The sequence below is a fragment of the Sabethes cyaneus genome, chromosome 2 (assembly GCF_943734655.1).
Source record: "Sabethes cyaneus chromosome 2, idSabCyanKW18_F2, whole genome shotgun sequence".
NCBI lineage: Eukaryota > Metazoa > Arthropoda > Insecta > Diptera > Culicidae > Sabethes > Sabethes cyaneus.
The window spans coordinates 106,603,895-106,629,176 of record NC_071354.1 but is presented as its reverse complement, the minus strand read 5'-3'; the positions used below and the strand labels follow the sequence as shown (position 1 = coordinate 106,629,176).

At 36.8% G+C, this 25,282-nt stretch overlaps 1 protein-coding gene across 1 annotated transcript; it reads right to left on the bottom strand.

The window, feature by feature from the left end:
• Window positions 1-4,232: 4,232 nt before the first annotated feature.
• Window positions 4,233-20,555, bottom strand: LOC128738357 (PP2C-like domain-containing protein CG9801). The gene is made up of 5 exons (XM_053833409.1): window positions 20,432-20,555; window positions 13,245-13,351; window positions 9,798-10,525; window positions 8,470-8,688; window positions 4,233-5,140 (listed from the first exon to the last, which is right to left on the bottom strand). Exons 1-5 carry the CDS (start codon window positions 20,453-20,455, stop codon window positions 4,257-4,259), a joined length of 1,962 nt encoding a protein of 653 aa, XP_053689384.1. The 5' UTR covers window positions 20,456-20,555; the 3' UTR covers window positions 4,233-4,256.
• Window positions 20,556-25,282: the final 4,727 nt, after the last annotated feature.

Sequence of the window (25,282 nt, the reverse complement as noted above, 5' to 3'; positions counted from 1 at the left end):
CCTATAAAAAGTTATTATGGATTATGTGTTCACAAGCCAAACTGGAGCTTAGTCGTTGATTTCGCATTAATTGTCTATTAGAGTTGTACAACTTTGCTGAACATTGTAGGGAGCTATTATAAAACTCTTAGCCGCAAAAGTAAGTTTCCACTTAACTTTCGTTTCTGGACCACTGTGCGTTGTTCTGCGCTATTGTATTCTGGGAATGTATGTATTAGACAGAGCAGGTCTTGGTACTTCATATACTGGCTTTTCTTAGAAAATTTCCGAACGATATACAAACATTATAATTTAAAAACCATCGAAAAAATACTGTGTAAATTCAGAAAACATAAATATCGCGCTGATTCAAAAAACCGTGTTAATTCAAAAAATCGTTTAAAAAAACCGTGTTAATTCAAAAAACCCGAATTAATCCACCTAGCGGCGTGACCTAGCCTTTCTACTGCCACAATAATCACTATTTAATTTCTCAGAAACATCTATAATTAACTTGACTATATTTTTAAATATGTGTTCCGTATTCCTCAAAATCCTTGTTTGCCAGTAAAATTCACAACGTATTGCGTAGAATAATTATATTTTCTTTCCTTGGGTGCGTAAATACTTGTAAGCGTCATTTATGTTACTTGATGAACACCTTATTTAGTTTTATAATATTTACCTGATTTATCGAGAAATAATACAAAAGATAATTTTTACAGATTTGAATGAATATATATATAGAAAATTAGAAATTAACCCACTAACGGGTCTACAGACGGCCTTAACTTTCGGGATTCAGAGCCATATACGAAACTTGTTTTGAATTGACAATTCAAGATTTTTTGATATTTTGATATTAATACCATGCGTTCAAAAGGTTAGCATCTTTGAAAAACAAGAGTTCAGAAAAATCATTATTATACTTCGCTTTTGAAGAAAAAGGATATCGACAACAAAATGATTAATCTCAAAATTTTACTATTAGTTTGCTTGGCTTCAATTTTGCAATATGTCTGAATTAGAAAAAATAACTAAATAGAGCATTAGATATGAAAAAGAGAAATTGAATTTTTTCTTAGCTGGCGCTCCTTCAGATAATTATTTTTGCATGAAAATCAAAACTTAAGCTTCTTTTGAATGTACCTTCATGAAAAGATAGTCATTAGCTTGATCGCATCGTTTTTACAATGTTAGAGGGTTAGGAAAACAAAATGAGGTCGAAAAATAGTGCAAAAGCTGCGCCATTAACATGCTTGAGAATGGGAAATATGATCGATATGATTTCCAGTGCTTGTCTTTTTTTGATTTATTTATTAAAACATGATACATGACATAAGACATCTGTCCTTTAAAATGTCACTAACGAAAACAAATCTTACAAAATTACTATCGTGCAACGTGTACTTCCAATTTTTCATATAACATTTCTAAGCTCTAGTATCTATTGATTGAAAAGAGCATCTATTGATCAAACAGAATTTGTTTGAAATTTGTATAAATTTATTTGGAAAAATCGTCTCACTAGTATTTTTAATCCTATACACTACTATATCTACATGCTTAAATTAACTGCTTTTCTTCGCTTTTTGCTTTTCTTGTACAATTGTGAGTAACAGCAAGTGAACAAAATGACAATTGAAATCTGAAATCAAAGAAAAGAAAAAGCTTTTCGATTGAATCCCACTATTTAATATTTATTTGCAACAGATACGTAGTTCGCCTACGACGCGCAGGCTTCATCAGTGTCTTATTTCAAAGCGTATACGTTTCGTATTCCATTAAGAGGCTTCAAAAACTTCAGTCAATTGACATGTTTCTCACTTTTCTTGAATTTCAATGCAAATTTAAAAATTGCAAATTGTCATCACATACACACACATACATATATACATACATACATACATACATACATACATACATACATACATACATACATATATATACATACATAGATAGATACATACATACATACATACACACATACATCACACACATTGCATACAATCAACATTTGTTTTGATTTCACACGTTTTAACGGTTTAATATACGGTGCTTAAGTGTGCTTACGGCGCTTAAGTTTATATAACTTTTGAATGAACCGTCCGATTTTAAATAACTCGGTTTCGTTTGATAGATCTCAGCAGTAATTTTCAAATAATCATAAAATGTGTGATGTTTTTCATTAAATTAATGCTTATATGTTACATAAATATGTTTTAAATACTATTTTTTCACATTTCTTTATGTAACTTTCAAACTACAAGTCCAATCGTCATGAAATTTGGAAGTTAAGGGTTTGCAAGGCTCCTCTTTCATATGCAATCAATTTTGTTCAAATCGGTTAAGAGACCTATGAGATAATGAAGTCCCATATTTTTCGTATTTTTATACATAACTTTTGAACTAAAAGTCCGATCAGTATGAAATTCAATAGCGACCAATGGGACACCTAGACCTTTCATTTGACACTAAGAACATTAAAATCGGTCCAGCCATTTCCGAGAAAAGTGAGTGAGATTAAAAGCGTCACATACACACACACACACACACACATACACACACACACATACATACACACACACAGAAAATGCTCAGTTTTCGAAACTGAGTCGAATGGTATATGACATTCGGCCCGCAGGACCTTCTTTCCATTTCCGGTTTTCCAAGTGATTTCTATACCTTTATACTATATATTTATATAGTAGAAAGGCAAAACCGTTTAAAAAAACCGCGTTAATTCAAAAAATATCATAAAAAAAACGTGTTAATTCAAAAATCGTAAAAAATATCATAGAAAAAAACCGTGTTAATTCAAAAATCGTAAAAAAAACGTGTAAAAAGAGACTTGAGTGTAGTTCGGCGCAATCTCGCCTCGAGGAGCTCAGAAAGTGCAAAATTTAGAGAAAAAAAAAATATTTTCGTAATCAAAAGCCATCCAACGTATAATGACTTTTCAATATATTGTAAATGAATACTTTATCTATCTTCAGAATAGCAAGTTGATGCGATTTCTTGTTTGGGTTTGTTTATATGGGACATTTATTGTCAAAGTTTTTTTTCAGTATTTTTAACCAAAGTTTGAAACCCTTTTTAAGCCAAACTGTTCGCTAATATTAGTAGTGTTCCATTTCACGTTATGAATAAATAAGTTATGTTTCAAACCATCTTGAATCTGAGCCATCAGTTTGCATAGATATATTCTATTTTTATAAACAATCATTGTTGGGTTTTGACACAATCTAACTTCCGTGGCCCAATGTCACCACAGATGGCGGTATATAGATATTACTATAGGTAGATAGAGTGAGTGAGTGAGTGAGTGAATGAGTGAGTGAGTGAGTGACTGAGCGATAGAAGATATGATTTAACATCAAATCGATTCAACAGAAATTTCATCAAAATAAACTTGTATGTACCAACGCGGATCTTGAGACATTAGGCTGTATGAATAATTTATTTTACTTCTCCCAAAAGGGTAATACTGCATAAGCAAAGCAGTTTTATTCGTTATTCGTATTGTCAAATATTTGCTACTGGATTTACCTGATCAGTCATTTTGACTGGTCGTGCAATTTCAATTCGAAATTTCTAGAACGTATAAATTTTGCTTAAGAAACGATGTTATGACTTTTGTAGCTTTAAGTAGAATATATTTTATAAACTTAATGTTACTGTATTAGTAACAAATATAATTTTTGTTTTTGCCATTTATACCAGCACCAGTCAAAATGACTGGCGCATCTATACGTATAAAAATGAATTTATGTCTGTCTGCCCGTATGTTCGCTATAGACTCGGAAACTACTGAACCGATCGGCGTGAAAATTTGCATGTAGGGGTTTTGGGGCAGAGGAAGGTTCTTATGACAGTTAGAGACCCCTTCTCCCCTAAGAGGGGAGGCTACCATACAAATGGAACATAAATGTATGCATAACTCGAGAACTAATCAAGCAAATGGCACCAAATTTGGCATGTGGGTGTTTTTGGAGGCAAAATTTTTTTCTATGGTGAGTTAAGACACCTCCCCTCTTAAAGAGGGGGGACTCTCATCTCGTGAACTAATCAAGCAAATGGAACTAAATTTGGCATGTAGGGGCTTAGGACGCAGAAAGTTTTTCTAAAGAATAAAGATAAAGAATAAGAATATCGATTTGGAAATCGCTAAGCTATTAGCGTTTCAAAACCTTACTTTGGAGATTTCGGAAAATATTACAAAAATGAGCATAACGAACAAATAAGAACCTGTAAAGTCGATGGTGTAGATTAGTTTATTACAAGCTAGTTTGATGAAACGTGCGCTCAGTGCCGACAGTGAACGCTACTATGGAGGCATGGTCAAGTTTACCGGGTAAAGAAGAAAATGTAATACCTTCTATCATACGTTTGCGTGCTGTTTTTTGCTGCTGTTTCGTCAATTCTACTTCTTTGCGACAGCCATCTCTGTCAGTAACTACCTTATAGTATAGTTCACGTTGTTCCAGTAGTTTCCTTTTAGCTGCAGTAATGCATGTCACAAAATCAATCAACAGTTGACATAACTGTTTGGCAGTACTACACGGTCTAAGAGAGCCATTAATACCATACATTAACAGATCAGCCATCCGTAGTAATGTTAGTTGATGTCGCTGTACTCCAGTTACTTGCGGCAATTTGGTTTTAATGTTTTCCTGATAGTTCGAGCGTATTCGTGGCTCAATAAACGTTTTTGAGCGCGTATAAATTGGGCCGGTTCTTTCTGTTGATGGGGCAGCCGAGTTCGGCCGTTTAGTCGACTGTTGTTGAACAGACCCTAAGGGAGGTTTGGCCTTGCCTGATTTTGGATTGGAGTCTACAGATTCTCGTGCTTTCGTGATAATACTGCCTGAACTTTTATTTTGTCTCTTAGGTGCTAAACGAGATTGACCTGAATGGCTAGGCATAGGGGTGACAGTAGTTAATGGCTGAGCTTTGTTAGGTAACAGTGGTTCGGCAAATTTTCCAACAACTGGATCAAAATTATCACTAATACCGTCAGAGGTAAGGAACACTATATCACCCTTTTCAACAATAGTTAATGAAAGTGTTAGGTTAGACAATTCTGGTTTATCATTATTAACCGGCCCCAATGCACCTAGTGCGTCTCGCATGTCGCGCATTGAAGTCACGTCGTGAGATGCTGAAAGAAACGAACAAACGATATTGTTTAATATTGAACTTCCTGATGAATTGCCAAGAAAAGTAAAATTATTACTGTAAGAATTGATTTACAATCCGTTTCATGTATATATTACTACCTGATATAACGATACAATCGTTCATTGCAATGGGCCTAAAGAGTTTTTTTTACCAAACCTCGTGATTTTTAGTCATGACCTTGAAATGCGGTCAGGCATATATTAATATTTTTTTGAAACGATGGTTCTACAATTGCTGAAGGGACGGTAAGGGAAAGTAATGAAGAAGGATTTTTTGGGAATGAAGGAGAAAGAGTGGAAAGGAGGGGGGGAGGTAGTAGGTAGCTACACTTAACAAGTAGTCATTGTGACGCCTACCTTTTAACCAATGCTGGAAGGTGCATGGGTCGAACCAAGCTATAATCTGAGATTATAACCGGATTCGAACCCACAACACCCTGGCATGTCCAACATAACAAGCGGGTGTTGCCGTCCCTTCATCAATTGTAGAACCATCGTTTCAAAAAAATACTAAAGAGTTGTGTATGTAGACTGTATCCAAAAAGCGAGACACATTGATTAGTTTATAGCTTGCTTTTAGTGTGAGTATACCTCTCCAGCTTCTAGGTAGCAGATCTCACAGTAAATCTAGCAAAAACTATGTTTATTGTAGAGAACACTGATAATCCCACCAACTTTACAGCAGCAATTTAAGCAGCTGGAAGCTCTGTAATACCGAGTTTAATTATACGGATAAAGAAAGTCTGCGAAACATCTGGCTCTCAAGTTTTACCCGATTTTTTAACTTAACAATCACTCAATCAGTATTACTGTACGTCTGTGAAACGTCAGACATCACAGGCATGTCTAAAATCTGAACCATGCTCGACTAAAATTCAACGCCACCGGTACCTAGGTATATTGCTTCATACACGTCGTGTTAGCATTACATCACAGAACAGAAGTAGAAGTACGAATGATTCGGCGATCAAAACTGGTAACAGAGTCTTTTTTGTTTTTATTTTTCTTTGGGAAGGTTTTCGCATAGAAGCAAATAACAGCAATATAAGCAGAATGCTCGCTGCCAATCGCATAGCAGCTTTCACATGCTTTCGTATGCGTTCGTGTGTTTTCGTGGAAAAAGTGACTCGCTACCGCCAGTTTCGCTAGTATCTGTAGAAAGTAGCATGTACGTGTTTGGATTTCTACTTCTAATTCTGTTCTGTGATTACATGTTAGCTTGTATGGGCACGGTATATAAACAACGTACTCGGTTGCATAGTTTTAGGCAATGGTCGCAACCAGGGCCAGACGGCACCTTCAATTACAAAAAGTTACTCAACAATAAAGCAATGAAATTTCAAAGTAACCTGAAGCAGCACCGCTTGAAAATTGACTTCATTCAGCGTCAGTGAAACGGGTTTCACTTCATCATGACCATAAAAATTCGGTTCTGAATTACGTCTATGTCAGATACCTGGTGGCCTGACAACTGGATACCCGAGGAATTCATCGTAGATGTCATCAACGCTTGATAGCAACAAAAATTCGAGAACATAAAGCGTGGCTAAAAGTAAATTTGGACGCCCCTCGTCACTGGCAGGCCACTTGTGCTAGGAACTGGAACCATTTGTCTTAACTTTGTTTACGTGCTTATGAAGAACAACTGGTGTAAGAATCGTTAAATTATTCCACCACGTTGCGGAGCAGTACAGAAAGGATCTCGAAAGACGTAAACAATTTTGCACAAACACCTGGAAAAAGCAGATCTGGATAAAAGTTGGCGAAAGTGCTCAAAATGCCAAAATCAACAGTGTGTAATGTTCTAACCGGTTATAAGAAGGAACTAGGTGTGGAAATGCGGTAAAAAGCTTTTAAGAAAACCGGAACTTAGGACTGAAAGCTGAGGGGTAGATATTGAGGTGCGTTAAGTTCACCTCTGGCATCTTTATCCGGGATATGGCTTGAATGCATGGCGACTATCAAACCAAGTGGAATATCCTCGCTCGAGAAGACTATTGGTCTTACAGTGCCAGTAAACATCCGAATCGACACTTGAAGCAAAATTTGGTAGCCAAGAATCGTGCTAGGCGTTTGTACCAGCAAGTTTTGGCGAAATTCAAAAAGCAAAGCAAAGCCTGGGTGCTAATTCCGGTATCGAAATTTGACCTTCTGTTTTTTTTTATACGACAGACTTCGCAACCAGCTGTTAGAATACAGAACAGCGCGGGGTCAGTGCTACGATCCTATTGACTCTAACAGCCTCTCCCAGCCGAGATTCGAACATACGACGACTGGCTTATTAGACCAGCGTCTTACCTCGAGGCCAACTGGGAGGCGAAATTCAACGGATGTATTTTAATGGGCGACGAAACCTACGTAAAAATGGATTTCAAGCAACTTCCCGGAAAATATTGTGCATTGCAACTGGGTGTGGTGATGTGAAAGGCAAGTATAAGTTCGTGTTTGCTCATAGATTCGCAAAGAAGGCTATAATCTGACAAGGAATATGCAGCTGTGGACTGAAGACTGAGCCTTTCATCACTTCCTCAACAATGACATCAAGTTTATACATGGAAGAATGCTTGAAGAAGCGGATTTGGCCATTCATTCATAATTATAAGGGTAGCGTTATATTCTGGCCTGAGTTAGTTAGTTGCATCAATCGGCAAATGTGTCTATCTGATTTGTCCAAAAAATGATGAAACTTACGTCTTCAAAATTCGGAAAGCATCGAACCGGAACGGCAAACAAAGTAGTTGCTATGGCCACATTTTTACGTTGCCACATCACGGTTAGCCATTCCTGAGGAGGTAGGGAAAAAGGTGGACAGGTTCTTGGTTTGGCAAGCCAACTGTGGATGCGGCAAGATGAAGCATCTGGTTTGCTTCTTGTGGTCTCACGAAGGAGTGAAGTTGTTTGGATCTAGTCTCCTGCCACTAGATGCGGCCGGTGTTATATTGTTTAGATAGCAATGTTATTTTTGTATCAAAAGACACCAAGCCACCGAATTGGTCGGAAATTCAAAAGTTGACCATTTCACTCTCCCTTGCCATGCCGCTCCAAACAAGTGCCCTGATGATCCCTCCTATTTCCCCAATAAAATCGTTGCAATAAAATATAATACAATTTACAATGTAACATTAATATATTATTATAATCAATTTTTAATGCATAAAATTCTATGCACATGCACAATTTTCATCAAAATTAACATGTCAAAATTGCATTAGACACAAATGGCGAGCATGGAAAATAACCATTGGAAAAAATGAAACAAAACTTTAAAGTTATTTTATATAATGGGAATTAAACAAACTATATAACATACCTTCTGTTATCTCTCTAACGCCGTGAGCCTTCGAATATACATAACCAAGAGAATCACCAACATTGCAGCAACAAACTATGTGTTTGCCAGGTTCATCTGCTGAAGGCAACACCACAAGCACTGTAAGAGTCGTTAGTGCTCCACCGACCTCCATGATATACGAATGTGCTTCCCAAAAGCTCCGTACTAGACTAACGAAAATGTCCTTTGTAGAAGAAGCTGCAAAATTAAAATGAACACTGTAAATAATCATTGAAATGGCGCTTTATTGTTTGTAAACGTGTTGAACCAATATTTTTTTATTCTCGACAATTATGTGAAAATCATTGTAAACCGTCGTCTTTTCAATTTCTGCTGGATGGAATTCGTCACGCAAAAAATAAACTTTCAGATATAAGCAAAGTTTATATTTGTTCGAAACGCAAATGTAGCCGTAAGGTAACAGAATCTGCACGGGTGATTGAAGAGTCGTGGGTTCGATTCTAATTAGAGCTCAAGGCATGTCAAGTGACTTCACTTGTGTTCACTCTCAGGCGCATCATTTACCCTTCCTTCATGCTGAATTCTACATTACCCTGGCGAAACCTAGTAACGGCCAAGCCAGCACATACTCGTATGTCAATATACGAAAATTATCTTAAATATCTTTTAAGAAATTCGGAATTGTAAATCATTGGCGTAACTAGGGGGGGGGGCTAGGGGGAAGACATTTAGCCCCCCCTAGAAAAATTAAGCTGGACTTTTAAATTTAAGAAAAAACTATAGTTAGATAACTTTACATGATAAAAACTTGAGAGTAATTTTTATATGCATCACAACTTAAAGTTCCTATGCATCAATGTACATTTAATTTTAATATGCCAAGGAAATAAAATGGTCGAAAAAATGCCGGGGGCTATAGCCCCCCCTAGAAATGAGCGCTAGTTCCGCCAATGTTGTAAATATAGCCTAACAGAGAACATCCGAGCGATTTCACAAATAACCGAAGTAGTGGCCATGGTGATTAGTCAATTAGGCTCACATAAGCTTAGGTGCTACATTCCGCTATCGAAACTTGAACTTTTATTTTTATACGACAGACTTCGCAGCCATCCTATTGACTGTAACAGCCTCTCGCAGCCGAACTACGAATATACGACAACTGATTTCCTAGACCAGCACCGTACCTCGAGGTCAACTGGGAGGCTTATTAGGCCCCCATACACATACGCATATGTTGGGTTGAAAATGAACAAATTGTTGACGGATCATTCAGAGCGAGTGCCAATCCATTCCACAAATTCAGGGATTATAATATATTTACTTTTCAACATTCTATAAATACTTACTGAGATGTATTCCAAATACAGCGGAATTCAGGTAATCAATGGACCCCTGAATCGCACATCGAGCTGCAAGACGGGCTCCTTCCCCCCAGTTCACGCCATCGGCCATAGCCATGATACAGCAATTGTCTCGAGCAACAACTCCAAAACAGTCTGCTACAGGATTACCTATCATATCTCCGTTAACAATATTTTTTTCATATAAAGAGATTGAAATTCCATAAACGTGATCGTTCGGAAGATTCCAGCTTCTTATATTAGCTATCGGGTCCGTCGTAGCGTCATCTGGTGTTCCTCGAATAATCGTGTTATCGTTGAAATTATCTATTGTTTGATTAAACAGAACAAGTTCTTTTTTCGTGCTCGTAATAGAACTTTCTTTCTTATCTTCTTGGTCATTGCTCTGCAATTTATCTTTGCGATTGCTGGACCGTTTGTTGGCATTTGGGTCAATTTTAAAGCTAGTTTTAGCTGCTGCTGTGATTTTTTTGTTTGTGGTTATTTCACTCTGAATATCTTGCTCGTGAAGCGTGTCGATGAAATCGATTTCTGGTCCAGCACTAAGATGAACCCGCATCCTTCTAACTCCAGTTAATCCTTCATCAGGTCCAGTATAGGAAGCCGTAACGGTTTCCGGGCCGGTTTTATATTCACTTATATTGTGTTCAGGCATATCAAGTGGGTCTTTGCCACTCAAAATTTTTGGGATCGAATCTGGAGGTTTCCATGTCCTAAAAATACAAGATTTAATTTTAATTGTACATATTTACAACGTAATGGTATAGCTCTGCCGTAAATATAAAAACGACATATACCAGATCTCGCAATCAAATACAGTATCAAAAACCTGATTTAATCCACCTAGTGGTGAAAGGAACCTTTGTTATGCGGTCTCACTTGCAATTTGAGATAGAAATCGACACGTTTGGTTTACATGAAATTTTTGGAAATTGAATAAGTTTACAAAATTCGAACCAAATAGAAGCACTTATAAATTTTGATAGTTTCTTTTCTCATGCAATTGCTGAGTAAGTTGTTACTAATGAGGGCAAGTAAAAGTAAGTTGTAAGATGAAATATTATTCTTTAACATATACATTGCGTAGTAAAGGTCTAGTTAATAGGTTTTTGAACTATGCATAATTTCCTGTAATGGCATTCTATTTGATTCACAACAATAATGTTTTCTTGAATAATTTCATCAATTTTTATGAACCTTCGGTTACTCACGTTGTTGTATTTTGTACACCATATGTAGGTTTTTGAATGTCAAAATGTCAGAATTATTCAATGCATTAATACTTTAAATTGTTAGGAAAATAGATTAGCATAAACCGAAATCACAGAAACGAAGCAAGTAGCATGTGATGTGTACCGCAATTGCCCCCAACTGGAATTTTCTTTCGTTTCTTCATTTGGAAAAATGGAGTCTGTGTGCAGCAAAACTACCAGCAAATGTAAAATGTTTAAAATGTATCCGTCTGTTGGTAGTCGAGTAATTCGGGGTCACAATCATGGTATTTTTTATAATCAAAGTTCTACAGCTCGTAAACAAGCAAACATAGAGGTATACTATGTTCAGCAAAGTTGTGTATTTCTATCATTTATACAACTTTGTAATACATGAAAAAGTCATACAACAATTACAAAAAGAGCTAAAATAGAAAAACTGATTTTACAAATTCATATACAATAAATAAGATCTCTTCGTTGAAGAGATAGAAGATTACTGTCTTTAGCAAAATTTATTGTAATAATATGCTCTAAAACTTTGCAGAATACATCAATGTGTTATATTGAAACTGAAGGAAAATAATTTTTTTATTTCACTTTTAGGGGGATTAATCAAAATTCGAATTCTACTAGACGATAGAGCTTTCAATTTTAAGAAACTCTTCCAAAGGTTTGATAAACTTAAAACTAAGTTTTCCTAGTCAAAACTCTAGTGCGCACGTTTTCTTTGGTTTTGCGCTATTGTGCGCGCGAGTAACTGTGTTATAAAAGTTGGCGCGAGTGTTCGAGGATTAATATCTTTTGACCGGTAAAACCAATTCTTATGAAATTTTGCATATATATTCGTAATGTGAAAACCTCTCGTTTGATATTAAAATAATTGAAACTAGGTTATTTTTCTTGGTTAAAATCATTATAAATTATTGTTAATTTTGGTGTGGTGTATTCAATTACTCATAACTTTCAAATTAAACATACAATCAAAAAACCATTCAATAGTGATCTATCCGGCTATATTACCTGCCAAATGAAACTAATAGCACGTAAATCGGTTTGGCCATCTCTGAGAAACAGGCGATCATTTGAACCTTATCAAAACTGGTTTTTTAAGCATAACTTTTAAACCACTCGTTTGTTTTCAATAAAAACTGGCGTGAAGTTTACCAATAGTAAGAGCTTTTATTTGGTACTAAGATTGATGAAATCGGTTATGTGGTTCCGGAGAAAATCGTGTCACGCAATTTTCACATTTTTGCTTATAACTTTTGAACTAAAAGTCAGACCACGAAACCATTTAATAGTGATATACTAGGTAATAATAACTTTCAAATAAAAGTTATAGCAGACGAATCGGTTCAGCCATCTCCGAGAAATAGGCGATTGAAAATTGAAGCGCACACACATACACACATACACACACACACACACACACACACACACACACACACACACACACACACACACACACACACACACACACACACACACACACACACACACACACACACACACACACACACACACACACACACACACACACACACACACACACACACACACACACACACACACACACACACACACACACACACACACACACACACACACACACACACACACACACACACACACACACACACACACACACACACACACACACACACACACACACACACACACACACACACACACACACACACACACACACACACACACACACACACACACACACACACACACACACACACACACACACACACACACACACACACACACACACACACACACACACACACACACACACACACACACACACACACACACACACACACACACACACACACACACACACACACACACACACACACACACACACACACACACACACAGACATTGCTCATTCGTCGAACCTGATCGATTGGTATATGTGACACGGCCCTCCGGGCCTCGGATCAACTTCATGTTTTTCGACCAATTCCTAAACCTTTGTTATATTGCATAACAAAGGTAAAAACGCTAACGGCGGATCTTCCACAGGTTCTCCTTTGGAAGTACTTCGTTTTTTTTTTCAACCTGGATTAGTTTCAACCCTAACACTAACTAAAAAACATCTTCGGGTTAAAGATAAGGGTAATAAAAATTCTTCATAATGGTTGGAGCGAAAGTTTTACCAATACATAAGGTTTTCAATATATGCATAAGTAATATAAATACTTACCCATCAAGATATCTTGTAATGAAAGACCCATTGGAAACCTTTGTTGCTGAATGAATTCGATCATCACGCTCCGCTATAAAACTTAATTGCCTAAAATAGGTTGTCACCTGCAAGTGTATATTCATGGAGGAAAATAAAATTAATGCCTTATTTCTATTTTTTTTTAAATAATTTATATTTGTATGTAGTGGTATTTTATGGGCAAAGAGATGTGCGTATGCCATAATCTGTTTTAAGGTCAAGCCAGCGCACTAGAGAGAGAAACAAGACGTTGCAAAATTTTCAATGAGAGTGCGCTTTTAGCAGATGGTTTGGCATACTCAACTGTAAGGACATGTTACACCAGGTACGAGTTTTACACACAATGATGTATATGTATATGTTGTAGCGTTATTTAAGAAATATTAAGGATTTTCAAGTGCTATCTTTCTCGATCGCACCTACGCTATTTGATGCTTGCGAAGCTTCGGCCATAAGCACATATCCAGTATATAAGGCACCCCGGAACAAGTGGGGCCTACAACTTGCATATTTAGGGTTTATTCGATTGTGCAATCTACACCTGCGATTATTTAAAAATTCTTGCAGCATAGAAACTCTTCAGTGGTATCACTTCGAAGGTTTAATTTAAGGAGAATTTTCCAAATCATGGCAATAGGTCCCGCTTGTTTCATTTATCGGGGCAAGTGAGGACCTATCAGTGACGTAGCCAGGGTTTTCGTATTACGGGGGGGGGGGGGAGGCAAGCCATTTTTTATTAGAGAAGTTTTAAACTTAAGAGGTTCACTCGCCTCTGGAGGAAGGCCAAATTATTATGCAGAAAGCCATTTGTTTAAGAAATATATTTAATGCTTATGTTACAGAATGTTCTTGCGAATTAATTAATTAAATTATTTAACTAAGTATTCATGTAACACAAGTAACTTTCTAATGGTTTTCAAAAGTTTGCGTACAATATGAGAAAACTCGAGAAAAACCAGCGCTCGATGAGAATATGGTCGATTTGGTTCGAAGTTCAGTGATCTCCAGATGGCTTTGTGGATATCTTTGTGGTAAACGAAAGTGCTTCTGATCACCAAGTCTCGGGAAGCTGCAAAGTTGAAGCATCGCTGGCTGTTGTCGTTCGTGTCAGTGTGCAGACTATGGGGCCCGCGCACCGGTCTATACAATGGTTCCCTGCCGACCTGGGCGTTTATAGCCCCGATGACGATCTTGATGTCCTGTCGTGAGCAGCTGTCGTACGTTGCCTCCAGCTGCGCATAGAACGCTTCCTTCTCGTTGTCGGGTATACCTTCGTGTGGACAATGTACGTTTATGATAGTGTAGTTGAAGAATCAGGGAGACAGAAACAAAAATTATGCGAGTGCGAGCTCTTCTAAGAGAGATTTCTATCCACTGTCCCTCCTAGAAAAATCGACTATTTTTTAAACTTTGGAAAACCCATAGTTAGATTGCCATAGGTAATAATAAACGTGTATCTGTAGTTATAATATGCCAACAAAATGAAACGGTCATAAAAATTCCGGGTCTATAGCCTCACCTAGAAATGAGTGTTAGTTTCGAGCATGAATTGTATTACAGTTATTGAATTCATTGAATATATTCCCATTCATTGAGGCAAAACATGCATGGGTGCATTTTGTCCCGGCTAGCTGCATTTTCAGACTTTTGCCTCAGTATCAAAAATTATTTTGCACGCCTTTTTCACAAAAGTTTTCAACATGATAGCTACAGAAACTTTTAACTAGTATTCATGAGATTATGCTCAGTAGTCAGTATATAAGATTGGTATTGGTTTTCAGCTTTAACAAGGAAAAAACAAGATTTCCTTAAACGATGCATATTACCCCGGGCTACCAGGCCTACCAGGAATAAGGATATTATAAAACTAGAGTGAATCTAAAATGTTTCTTCGCAGGATTTTATTTCATTTTTTATTTTATTCAACACCGCCTTTGATAAAAAATCGTACAGACTGAATATGCTTATAAACTATGTTTCACTGTGTGATTCGTTTTCTGAAAACTGACTTTGGCATGTTGAAGTCAAAAAAATCAGAGGGGTTGTGTCAAGACACGACCGCATATATAGGTGACGCAGAACTACGTAAGTCTCTTTGTAGTGATAGTGGCATGTATTCATGCTTGTAATCATTCGATTCTTCATGTATACATGCTACATGCATTGTATGTAACATTTATCAAAGTAGTAACATTGCATACATTCAATTCTCAAAAGATTGTACATTTGAAAACAATTTAACAAAATCAAGAACACAAACTATTGCTTTCCTGCTACCTTACTGAAATTAAAGATTGTTTTTATTATCCATGGTTTCCCACGTTGAAGGGATTTTACCAATTCAATCCTATTTTATCAACTGCACATCTTTTCACTACACTTCTAATGAAACGGCAAGCATGCGCATTCAAACAGAGTCGTATTATAACCGAACAGTACAGCTGTAGCACATTTTTCCAACGCAGATATCAAGTTCGCCGAGGTTTAATCGTTTCGCAGTAAAGAATTTGCGATCTGTTGGGGCAACGAACTTGCGTCATTTTTTCTGGCACACTTTCCTAACACAGACATCAAATTGGACTAGGTTTAATCGCGTTCGTAAGAAATCTGTTGGCACGAGTGGGCTTTGTTACTCTCTCTGGCGTACTTCCCAAGCAAGGACATCAAAATGGTCTGGGTTGAACCGCGGTGTTAAGAAATCTTGTTGAAATGAGGAAACTTGGTCACTTGTTTTGGCTTACTTCCCAAGCACAGATATCAAATTGGTATAGGTTTAGATCATCGTAAAGAATCTTCCAACCAATCACGAAGCGCGAATTCTGGTAAAACATAGGTTCATTATTTTCAATTTTTCAATAGTTCAAAATCAAGAATCCATACTTTTTTTTATTTGGGTCAATTCTTAGAAGATTTTCCGATCGATTGGTGTAAGAATATTGAAAATCTATCGGAAAACCGCTGAGCTATTAGCGCTCAAAACCTTTCATTTTTCGTGACGCTCACATTTTTCGATTTTTTGGAATGACACCTTATCTCAAAACTTGCCGTAAGACGTAGTCCTACGTCAAAAGTCACCAACAGCGTTGAAGGTTTGAAGATATGAGTTTAATGCGTTGTTCTGGCCAAAGTTCGTCCGATGGCAAGGTATTGCAAGTAGGGGAAATGTGTATAATGTGCCCCCCTAAGAATAAATGGATATATCTCCGTTATACTTCCCCAAATTAACGTTACAACTACGTGTATATGTTGGTATTTAAGCTGACAACCAATTGCAATTGTTTATTTCATTTAATATTGTGGAATAAACATGCTAGGAATTATTTAATAAAAGCACCTAAATGTTGTGTTTCTCGTCTGCGCGGGGTAAAATGCCCCACCTGCGGTATAATATGCCCAATGCGGTAATTTGAGTATTCTACCAGTGACAGACCAACTCTATTTTGTAGAAAGTAAAACTATTTCCTTTGTTTTGCAAAATATCGTTATTTTATGTAAAATAAACCTAGTTTCGGCCTTCTGATGCACTTTTTCTTTTCTGCATGGGGCACATTATACTGCAGCTGTGGCGTTTTGTACCGGCTAGTTGAATTACCTAGAATTTGGACGTTGGTAATAAATTATTCCCACCACGGTTGCTTTACAATACTAATTGAATTAAATAATGGCAATTGGCTTCAACTTAGATCTGTTTACCTATGTTTATAGCCACATTTGCAAAGGGGGCAAATTGCACCACCGCAAGTGGGGCATATTGACCTGCTTTTACTTATTTGAAAAACCCGATTTAATCCACCTAGTGGTGAAAGGAACCTTTGTTATACGGTCTTACTTGCTATTTGAGATAGAAATCGACACGTCTTCGGAACATAATTCATCTATTGGTTAACGTTACGTAGTTCGTTGGTTTTCATAAAATTGTTGGAAATTGAATAAGTGTTCACAATTTGAACAAAATAGGAGCACTTATAAAATTTTATAGATCCTTTTTTCATGAAATTACTGAGTAAGGGTAAGTTGGTTGTTACTAATTTGAGTAAGTGCAAGTAAAAGTAAGTTGTAAGAGGAAATATTATTATTTAACATATACATTGCCTAGTATAGGTCTAGTTTGTAGGTTTTTGAACTATGCATAAATTCCTGTAATGCCATTCTTTTTGATTGACATTAATAAAGTTTTCTTAAAAAAACTTCATCAATTTTTATTAACCTTCACGCTGTTGCATTTTGTACAACACGTGTAGGTTTTTGAATGCCATAATGTTATAAAGTTACAAATCGCTGTTTAACTAACGTACGTATATTCTTCAATTAACTTGTTATGAGGAAAATGTCATAATTATTCAATGCATTAATGCTTTAAATTTTTGGAAAAATAGATCAGCATAAACTGACATCACAGAAACGAAGCAATCAGCATGTGAAGTGTACCGCAATTGATCCCAACTGGAATTTTCTCTCGTTTCTTCTTATGGAAAAATGGTGTCTGTATGCAGCAAAACTATCAGCAAATGTAAAATGTTTAAAATTTATCTGTTGGTAGTCGAGTAATTTGGAGTCAAAATTAAGGTATTTTTTATAATAAAAGTTCTACAGTACCTAAACAAACAAACATAGAGGTACACTATATTCAGCAAAGTTGTGTATTTTTACTATTTGTACAATTTTATAATACATGAAAAAGTCATACAACAATTACAAAAAGAGCTAAAATATAAAATACTGATTTTACAAATTCATAAACAATAAATAAGATTTTTCTATCTTCGCTGAATAGATAGAAGGTTACTGTGTTCAACAAAATTTCTTGTAATAATATGTTCTAAAACTTTGCAGAACACATCAATGTGTTATATTGAAACTGAAGAAAAAAATTTTTTTTTATTTCACTTTTAGGGGGGTTAATCAAAATTTAAATTGCACCAGATGATAGAACTTTCAATTTCAAGAAATTCTTCCGAAGGTTTCATAAACCTAAAACCAAGTTCTTTCAGTCAAAACTCTAGTGCGCATGTCTTTTTGGCTTTCGGCCATTGTGCGCGCGAGTAACCGTATTACAAAGTTGGCGCGAGTGTTGGAGGGTTAATATCTTTTAATCGGCAAAATCGATTCTTCTAAAATTTTGCAGATATATTTGCAGCATTAAAATCTCTAATTTGATGCCAAAATAATTCAAACTAGATAAACTGTCTTAGCTGAAATCGTTATAAATTATTGTAAATTTTAATGTGTTGTTTTCAATTGCTCATAACTTTCAAATTAAACGTCCAATCAAAAAACAAATCAATAGTGATCTATTAGGCTATGTTACCTTTCAAATGAGACTAAAAGCGCCTGAATCGGTTTAGCCATCTCTAAGAAACAGGCGATAATTATTACCTTGTCAAAACAGGTTTTTTAAGCATAACTTTTAAACTACTCATTTGTTTTCAATAAAATTTATCCGAAAAATTTAGCCTTAACAAGAGCTTTAATTCGATACTAAGATCGTTGAAATCGGTCATTTGGTTCCGGAGAAAATCGTGTCACGTAATTTTCACATTTTTGCTTATAACTTTCAAACGAAAAGTCGGACCATGAAACAATTCAATAGTGATGTACTAGGCAATAATACCTTTCAAACAAAAGTAATAGCGAACAAATCCGTTCAGCCATCTTCGAGAAACAGGCGATAGAAAAGTTGCGTCCCGCACATACATACACACATACACACACACACACACAGACATTGCTCAGTTCGTCGAACCCTGTCGATTGGTATATGTGGCTCGGCCCTCCGGGTCTCGGATCAATTTCGTGTTTTTCGACCAATTCCTAAACCTTTGTTATAGTATAACAAAGGTAAAAATATTAAATGCTAAAGCAAATTAAGCGTTTCATACCGTTATTTTTGACAGGGATGTCTTTTTGAAGTTCACTTTACGCAATCGAATCGCAATAACCGGTTATTTACAGATTCTGACAAGAAAATAGCTTATGGAAATGACGCCAAAAGTTACATCGGAAGCTGCTCAAAAAGAAATTTATTTTTGTTTTGTTTTTACAGCATATGACAACTGTCATACTTGCATAGTAGGCTAGTTCCATCAAATACTATGGTTTCTGGGTGGTTTTGCATTTTGATTTTGCTTGTTTAGCGAAAAACGAAGGGGGGCACATTGGCCAGGGGGGGCACGTTATACACAATTCCCTAACTGTGTATCGCAAAACCGGCGAGGAGGTATGTTGATTGGCACCTGTTCTAATAATGCTGGGCAGTCATTGTTTCCCTGCATTAGGTCAAACACGAACATTCCTAATTATAGTACATAACTCCGTACTAAAACCCTGTGAACCCTGTTCCGGGGGCAACGGAAGGACGATTCGGAAGTTCAGGCACAGCACCTTAGGCTAGCTACAACTTTGCTGAACATTACTCGGTTCTGTCTTGCTGTTTAATTCAATATATAAGCGATTACACGGGTACCCCGTCGCTCGTCAATGTAGAAAAAAATGCATTTTTACAAGCTAATACCATTGTCCAAAGGTTAAATCTAATACTATAAAAACGTTTGAACAATGTTACTTGCGTAAATTGTAAATACTCTAGATTCGCCTTCAGATTCAAATCAGAGGGTAAACGACGGAGAACGAAACGCTAGTCAGCCTGGTCTACTTTAATGCGTAGCTTTTTTTCGTCTGATCTGGTGCAGGACTACACATTTGACTACAGCAAGAAAAGTCATTTAAATTTCAGTCATAATATGTTTCTGTTGTATGTAGTCACAAAACATAGCCATCACCAGTAGTTGTGATCACTGGACTTTTAAGCTACCGCTCAATCAGGGTTTGCGAATTTTTCTTGCTTCACTTTGCTGAAAAATTATGATTGCGTTGTGTTTTCTTGAGTTAAGATAAAACTCGCTTCAATTTCATCGTTTTATAGATTTTGTGATTATTATAGTTTGCCTCGTTTACTATTAATTTATTATCCATTGTAATATCAAGCATGTTATCTGCAGATAACTTAAAGAACTAAAAACGCCATAAATATCAATACGAAACCTTAGAGCAATTGATAAACATGTTGAGATTGTCTTACACACGAATTAAACACAAAGGAACGATTTCAATATCAAATTAATATTGCAATAACTTAGTAAAAATAAACTATTTGTTTAAATACATACCTTTTGTCTCAATGTAGGCATCATATAAACACCGTGTAATCAATATTTGACAACGTTCACCATATCAAATGAATTTGATTAGCGTTTGATAGCAATTTTGAAACAAATGTGGTAGATCGAACAAGCAGTACAATATTTTTTTTATTTTTCGTGAAAAAGAAATCAAAATATACACGTTTCCGGAGTACAACGCATATCACAGTTTAAAATTACACCACTCAGCGATGCCAGAGTTTTTTTTCGTTTGGGCCTAGTTCGCCAAGGGGTGCTATCATCGCTTGAGCCTTATTAAGCTGGCATCACATTGACCGTCAGTATCCGCCATCGCTAACGTAACAGGACGGAACATCAATGACGGTTGCATGCATTTTCTATGTGGGCATGGGCACTCACATGACGGAACGTCAAAATAGTCGTGTGAAATACAATGAAGTATGAAGAAGTGTATAAGAAGAAGACATTTGTTTGTTTTAGTAAGGCCATTGCAAATTATTTCAAAAGTTTTTGTCACTCCCCCCTTGGAAATACGCTTGAAAAATCGGAGGGCCAAAAAATAATTTGTAGGATATGAGTTAATTTTTTTTATAAAATCAATTGTCTGTGGGCTCTACAGCCTGAAAAACTCGAAAAATGAGTGTACGAGTTGTGTTAACGCTTCTAGCACGAAATAGAAATGGAAATTCAAAGAATGGAATTTCCGAAAATCGGCCAAAAAAAATTTTTTTCGTTTTTGTCTTTTTTCGTAGATTTTGGCATGGAAAACAATAACGTATATATTAAAAGTAAGAATAGATTTGGTTTTCACGTTTAAACTTTGAGTAAAAATGACTTAAATCCTTATTTTTTTGCTCGATTAAAAAATTCCACCCCCAAACCCACCTTCAGTGGCCCAACACCGTAGGGACAAAAACTTTTCAAAATATTTGTAATGGCCTAATGAAAAATCAATAATCGGCCTCAAACTACTAAAACAAACCGATAAGATTGCCGGTTATCGGCAATATTTTGCTGATTTTCGACAAGCTTAACTTTTATCTATAAATTTCATAAATTGTGCCAAAATAATAAGCAATACGAAACGTCAAAATTTTACTAAAAATTCAGTTTATATAAGTAGCTGGTTTGCTGATCACTCAGTAATTTTAGTTTGATTTTAGTTTGAATAGCTTGCTGACAAAATTATGTCATTAATTTGACGGGAAGACTTGTCACTCTTTTTCTAATGTAGAGGTAATCGAATTCGCAAGTATATAAACGTGCCGTCGCGAGCCTGGAAAGCAAAATCGTACTTACATGTGATTGGTTGACTCATTGATTATTGTCAGTGATTGATATTTATGCTTATTTCAAAAGTGATTTGACAAATGTCTATTATATTTGCTGTATCAATCAATTCTTAGTAAAATTTCTGATCGATTGATGTAAATATTTCTAAAATCAATTGAAAAATAGCTGAGTGCATGCAAAACATAACAATTTTTCGTTACATATGCATTTTCGAAGTATAAAAAATGCACATGTATCGAAAAATGGTTATGACTTCTTATTTAGGTATATGCATTTTTATATGCTGTGGAAGTCAAAAAAAAATTTCACTAATAAATGTCGATAAAAACACTTCTTTGTTTAAAATTTCGGGTGGTTATTTCTTAGAATCCGAAGAACTTCTGCAAATCCAAGATTAACATTTACGTTCAGTCTCAATTTAATTTGGCTTTAAATTGTTCGTAAATCAAAGAATGTTGCGAAATCAAGCTCAAAGATATTTAATATGGTGCTTCTTTTGACAACTCGGTTATGGTATTTAGAGTAAGGAGGGATAAAAGTGCGATGCGGGTAAAAATGCGATTCAATGATTTATCGGTGCAGATTCCGAGTGAATTGACTACATTGGCATGGATGGGTGACTACTTTGACAGCTTGAATCTAAAGTAAACTTTGGTTGCTTACGAAGCATAGTTGCTGAGTTATGTGCAAATGTTATTTTAGGGCAATTTTGATATAATTTTTCGTTATACGGCAAATACGATATCAACAGGAGGATATTACTTGTTGAAAGTTTGTAGCAGCGTTTTACATCACTCACATATCCGTTTTGAAAATACGGTGAAAAGAATTTACAAAATATATTTCGCTTTTCCGTAATTTAATCTAACCCCGTCAAGCGCCTAGCGGGGTAAAAGTTCGTTTCACGGATGGGGCAAAAGTGCGATTCATGGGCGAGACAAAAATGTATAGCTAATTACATATAGCTTTAGGCACTATTTTACAGATACTAGAAATGGAAGATCTGCAGAAACCTGTGTGCTCTACCAGGGGCGGACTGGGAGCCAAAGGGCCCACCGGACCTTTGATATTAGGGGCCCCAGTTTGCAATATTCTCATGATAGTAAATTAACACAAAAAAAGACATCTACTCAAAAGACATCAGCGTTACAAGGACAGTAAATCGAATGAATATGGGCTCTATTTTGTAAGTCATGTCGTGCAACTCGACTCGACTCAGGCACTGTCGAGTGTCGAGTATCGGAAGAACGGGCAGCATAGCGGCTCGATGCTCGAAACAAAACAAACTCAGTCGTTATTAGGACCGAGTTACCAGCTTTTAGCATGTGCGTCATAATAGCGGTTCACGGTACTTTAGTTTTGACGCATTTTTCTTCAACCCAATCTTCGCTGCTTTGAGTTTTAGTTTGTTCAGCCACCACCCCAGATGCTGTTCTATCGACAATATCCATTTCATTGGGAAAACAGACGAACTAACTAGATTTGCTGAAGAATGTGCCTGTGTGTTGCTTTTTTGATAACATCCTGTAACGGCATGTTAAACAGCCCACATGAGGAACCATCACGTTGATAAAGTCCCCTGCGACGTTAGAATGGCCATGATTTTACGGTCGATGGTATCATACGCAACTTTGAAATCAATGAAATAATTGTCCGTTGAATTCTCTATTCATGGACTTTTTGGAGGATCTGCCGCAGCGTGATCATTTGATTTGATTTGCGTGATAAATAATATGATGTCAATAGTTCAATATATATGAGTAGCTTACTGCGTCTACACGTAAAACAGAACAGTTCATAGTGCAGGCGATTCCCGTGCTGAGTTATAGCTATCCCTGGGATTCAACTCTTGGATTCTCCTATAAGAATCTTGCTTCTATAAGCAAGGTATTCTGTGCGAATCCTCTGTAGAATTTCTTCACACGATTTCAATGTGAGAAATGCCCGAGGCTCTGCGAGAATCTTTTTGGTTCATCCTGGTAGAGCTGCGGAAAAAAGAACCCATCGTCTAAAAACGCCAGTACGAAGTGCACGTGTTCGCCAGTCCAGAGGAGAGGTTCGTCAGCAACGACACTCGGAGTTTCTACAAAACGGTCAGGTGCAAGAATTTTGCCATGCCTGTGATGTGCAATGATAGTGCTGGCAACCTGCTTACTGACCAAACGACGGTAGCAGCCAGGTGGAAGAGTATTTCCAGACGCTGTTGAATAGAGAAGTAAACACGAAGATCAGCAGCTACAGGATAAGAATTTTGAGCGAAGGCAAACTGTGCAGCCACCAACACAGGAGGAGGTCAAAAGTGCAATCAGTGAGCTGAAAAACGGTAAGGTTGCTGTAAAGGATGGTATCCTGGCTGAACTTCTAAAAACGGGGAGCGAGCAGCTGTACGAAACAATTCACCACCTCATTGTCAGGAACAGAATATGGGAGGAAAATAAATATCGGAGGAAAGGTTGATTGGCCTCATTTCCCATAATTTTAAAAACGGACATCGACATGAGAGTAAAAACTATCGAAGCATTACGTTACTCAATTTTGCCTATAAGGTGCTCTCCCTATTCTGTGTTTTAGACTGAGTCCGTTAGCTGAGTTCTTCGTTGGCGAGTATCAAGCTGGTTTTCATGAGGGTCGCTTCACGATGGATCAGATATTTACCATGCGTCTAGTAACTGACGAGTTCCGGGAGTACAACTTGCAGACTCATAATATTTTTATGGATTTCAAGGCGGCATACGATTCAGTCAAACGAAATGAGCTGTGACAGTTAACGCTAGGATATGGTTTTCTCACAGGACTAGTTACGTTGATTCGTGTGACGCTGAATGAGTAAAAATTATGAGTCAGAATAGCAGATGAGACCTCACGTGCTTTTTGATTTTGCGGATGACGTCGATATACCAAAATCAAAAGTAGAGCAGCGAAAGAAGCCTTTAGGTCATTTATTGAGAAATTGGGACTTACCATTAACACCGCCAAAACGAAATACATGGCGTGGAAATCCAAATGGTGTTGGTGTCGAAGAGGAACTAAATATATATATTTTGGTATGCTCGTAACATGTGACAACGATGTAAGTCGCAAAATAAAACGACTAATTACAGCTGCGAATTGGCCTTTACGCAGGCATTACATTTTGTAGCTGAAGTCCCGTAGCTTGCAAATTCGCGTAAAACAGACGCTCTAGAGAACACTAATCCTCTCGGTGGCCCTTTACGGACATGAATCATGGACGCTAAAAGAAGCTGATCGACGAATGTTTGGGGTTTTAGCGTAAAATTTGGCAAAATCCAAAATGGAGTGTAGTGCAGACGCATGAACCACAAGATATCTTAAGAATGCAAATATGCTGTTATAATGAAGAAAGCACAGTGTGGCAGTCTGCGCTGGACTGGTCACGTGTCTAGAAGGCCCGACGAAAGAGTAGCCAAAATTATTTTAAGCAGAGAATCAAGAAGAGGCCGTAGACTTCGGAGTAGACATCGCACTGATAGATGTGCGCTATCGAGGATGATGCACGTTCAGCCGGTGTTCGAGGGGTTTGAAGAAAGGTAGGACCATAATTCA

Excerpts from the sequence above, each read along its gene's own strand:
- LOC128738357 (XM_053833409.1), bottom strand. The coding sequence starts at position 20,455 with ATGATGCCTACATTGAGACAAAAG. Across the intron at positions 13,352-20,431 it reads TGCCTACATTGAGACAAAAG|GTGACAACCTATTTTAGGCA; the intron begins GTATGTATTTAA and ends ATACACTTGCAG. Across the intron at positions 10,526-13,244 it reads ATTACAAGATATCTTGATGG|GACATGGAAACCTCCAGATT; the intron begins GTAAGTATTTAT and ends TTGTATTTTTAG.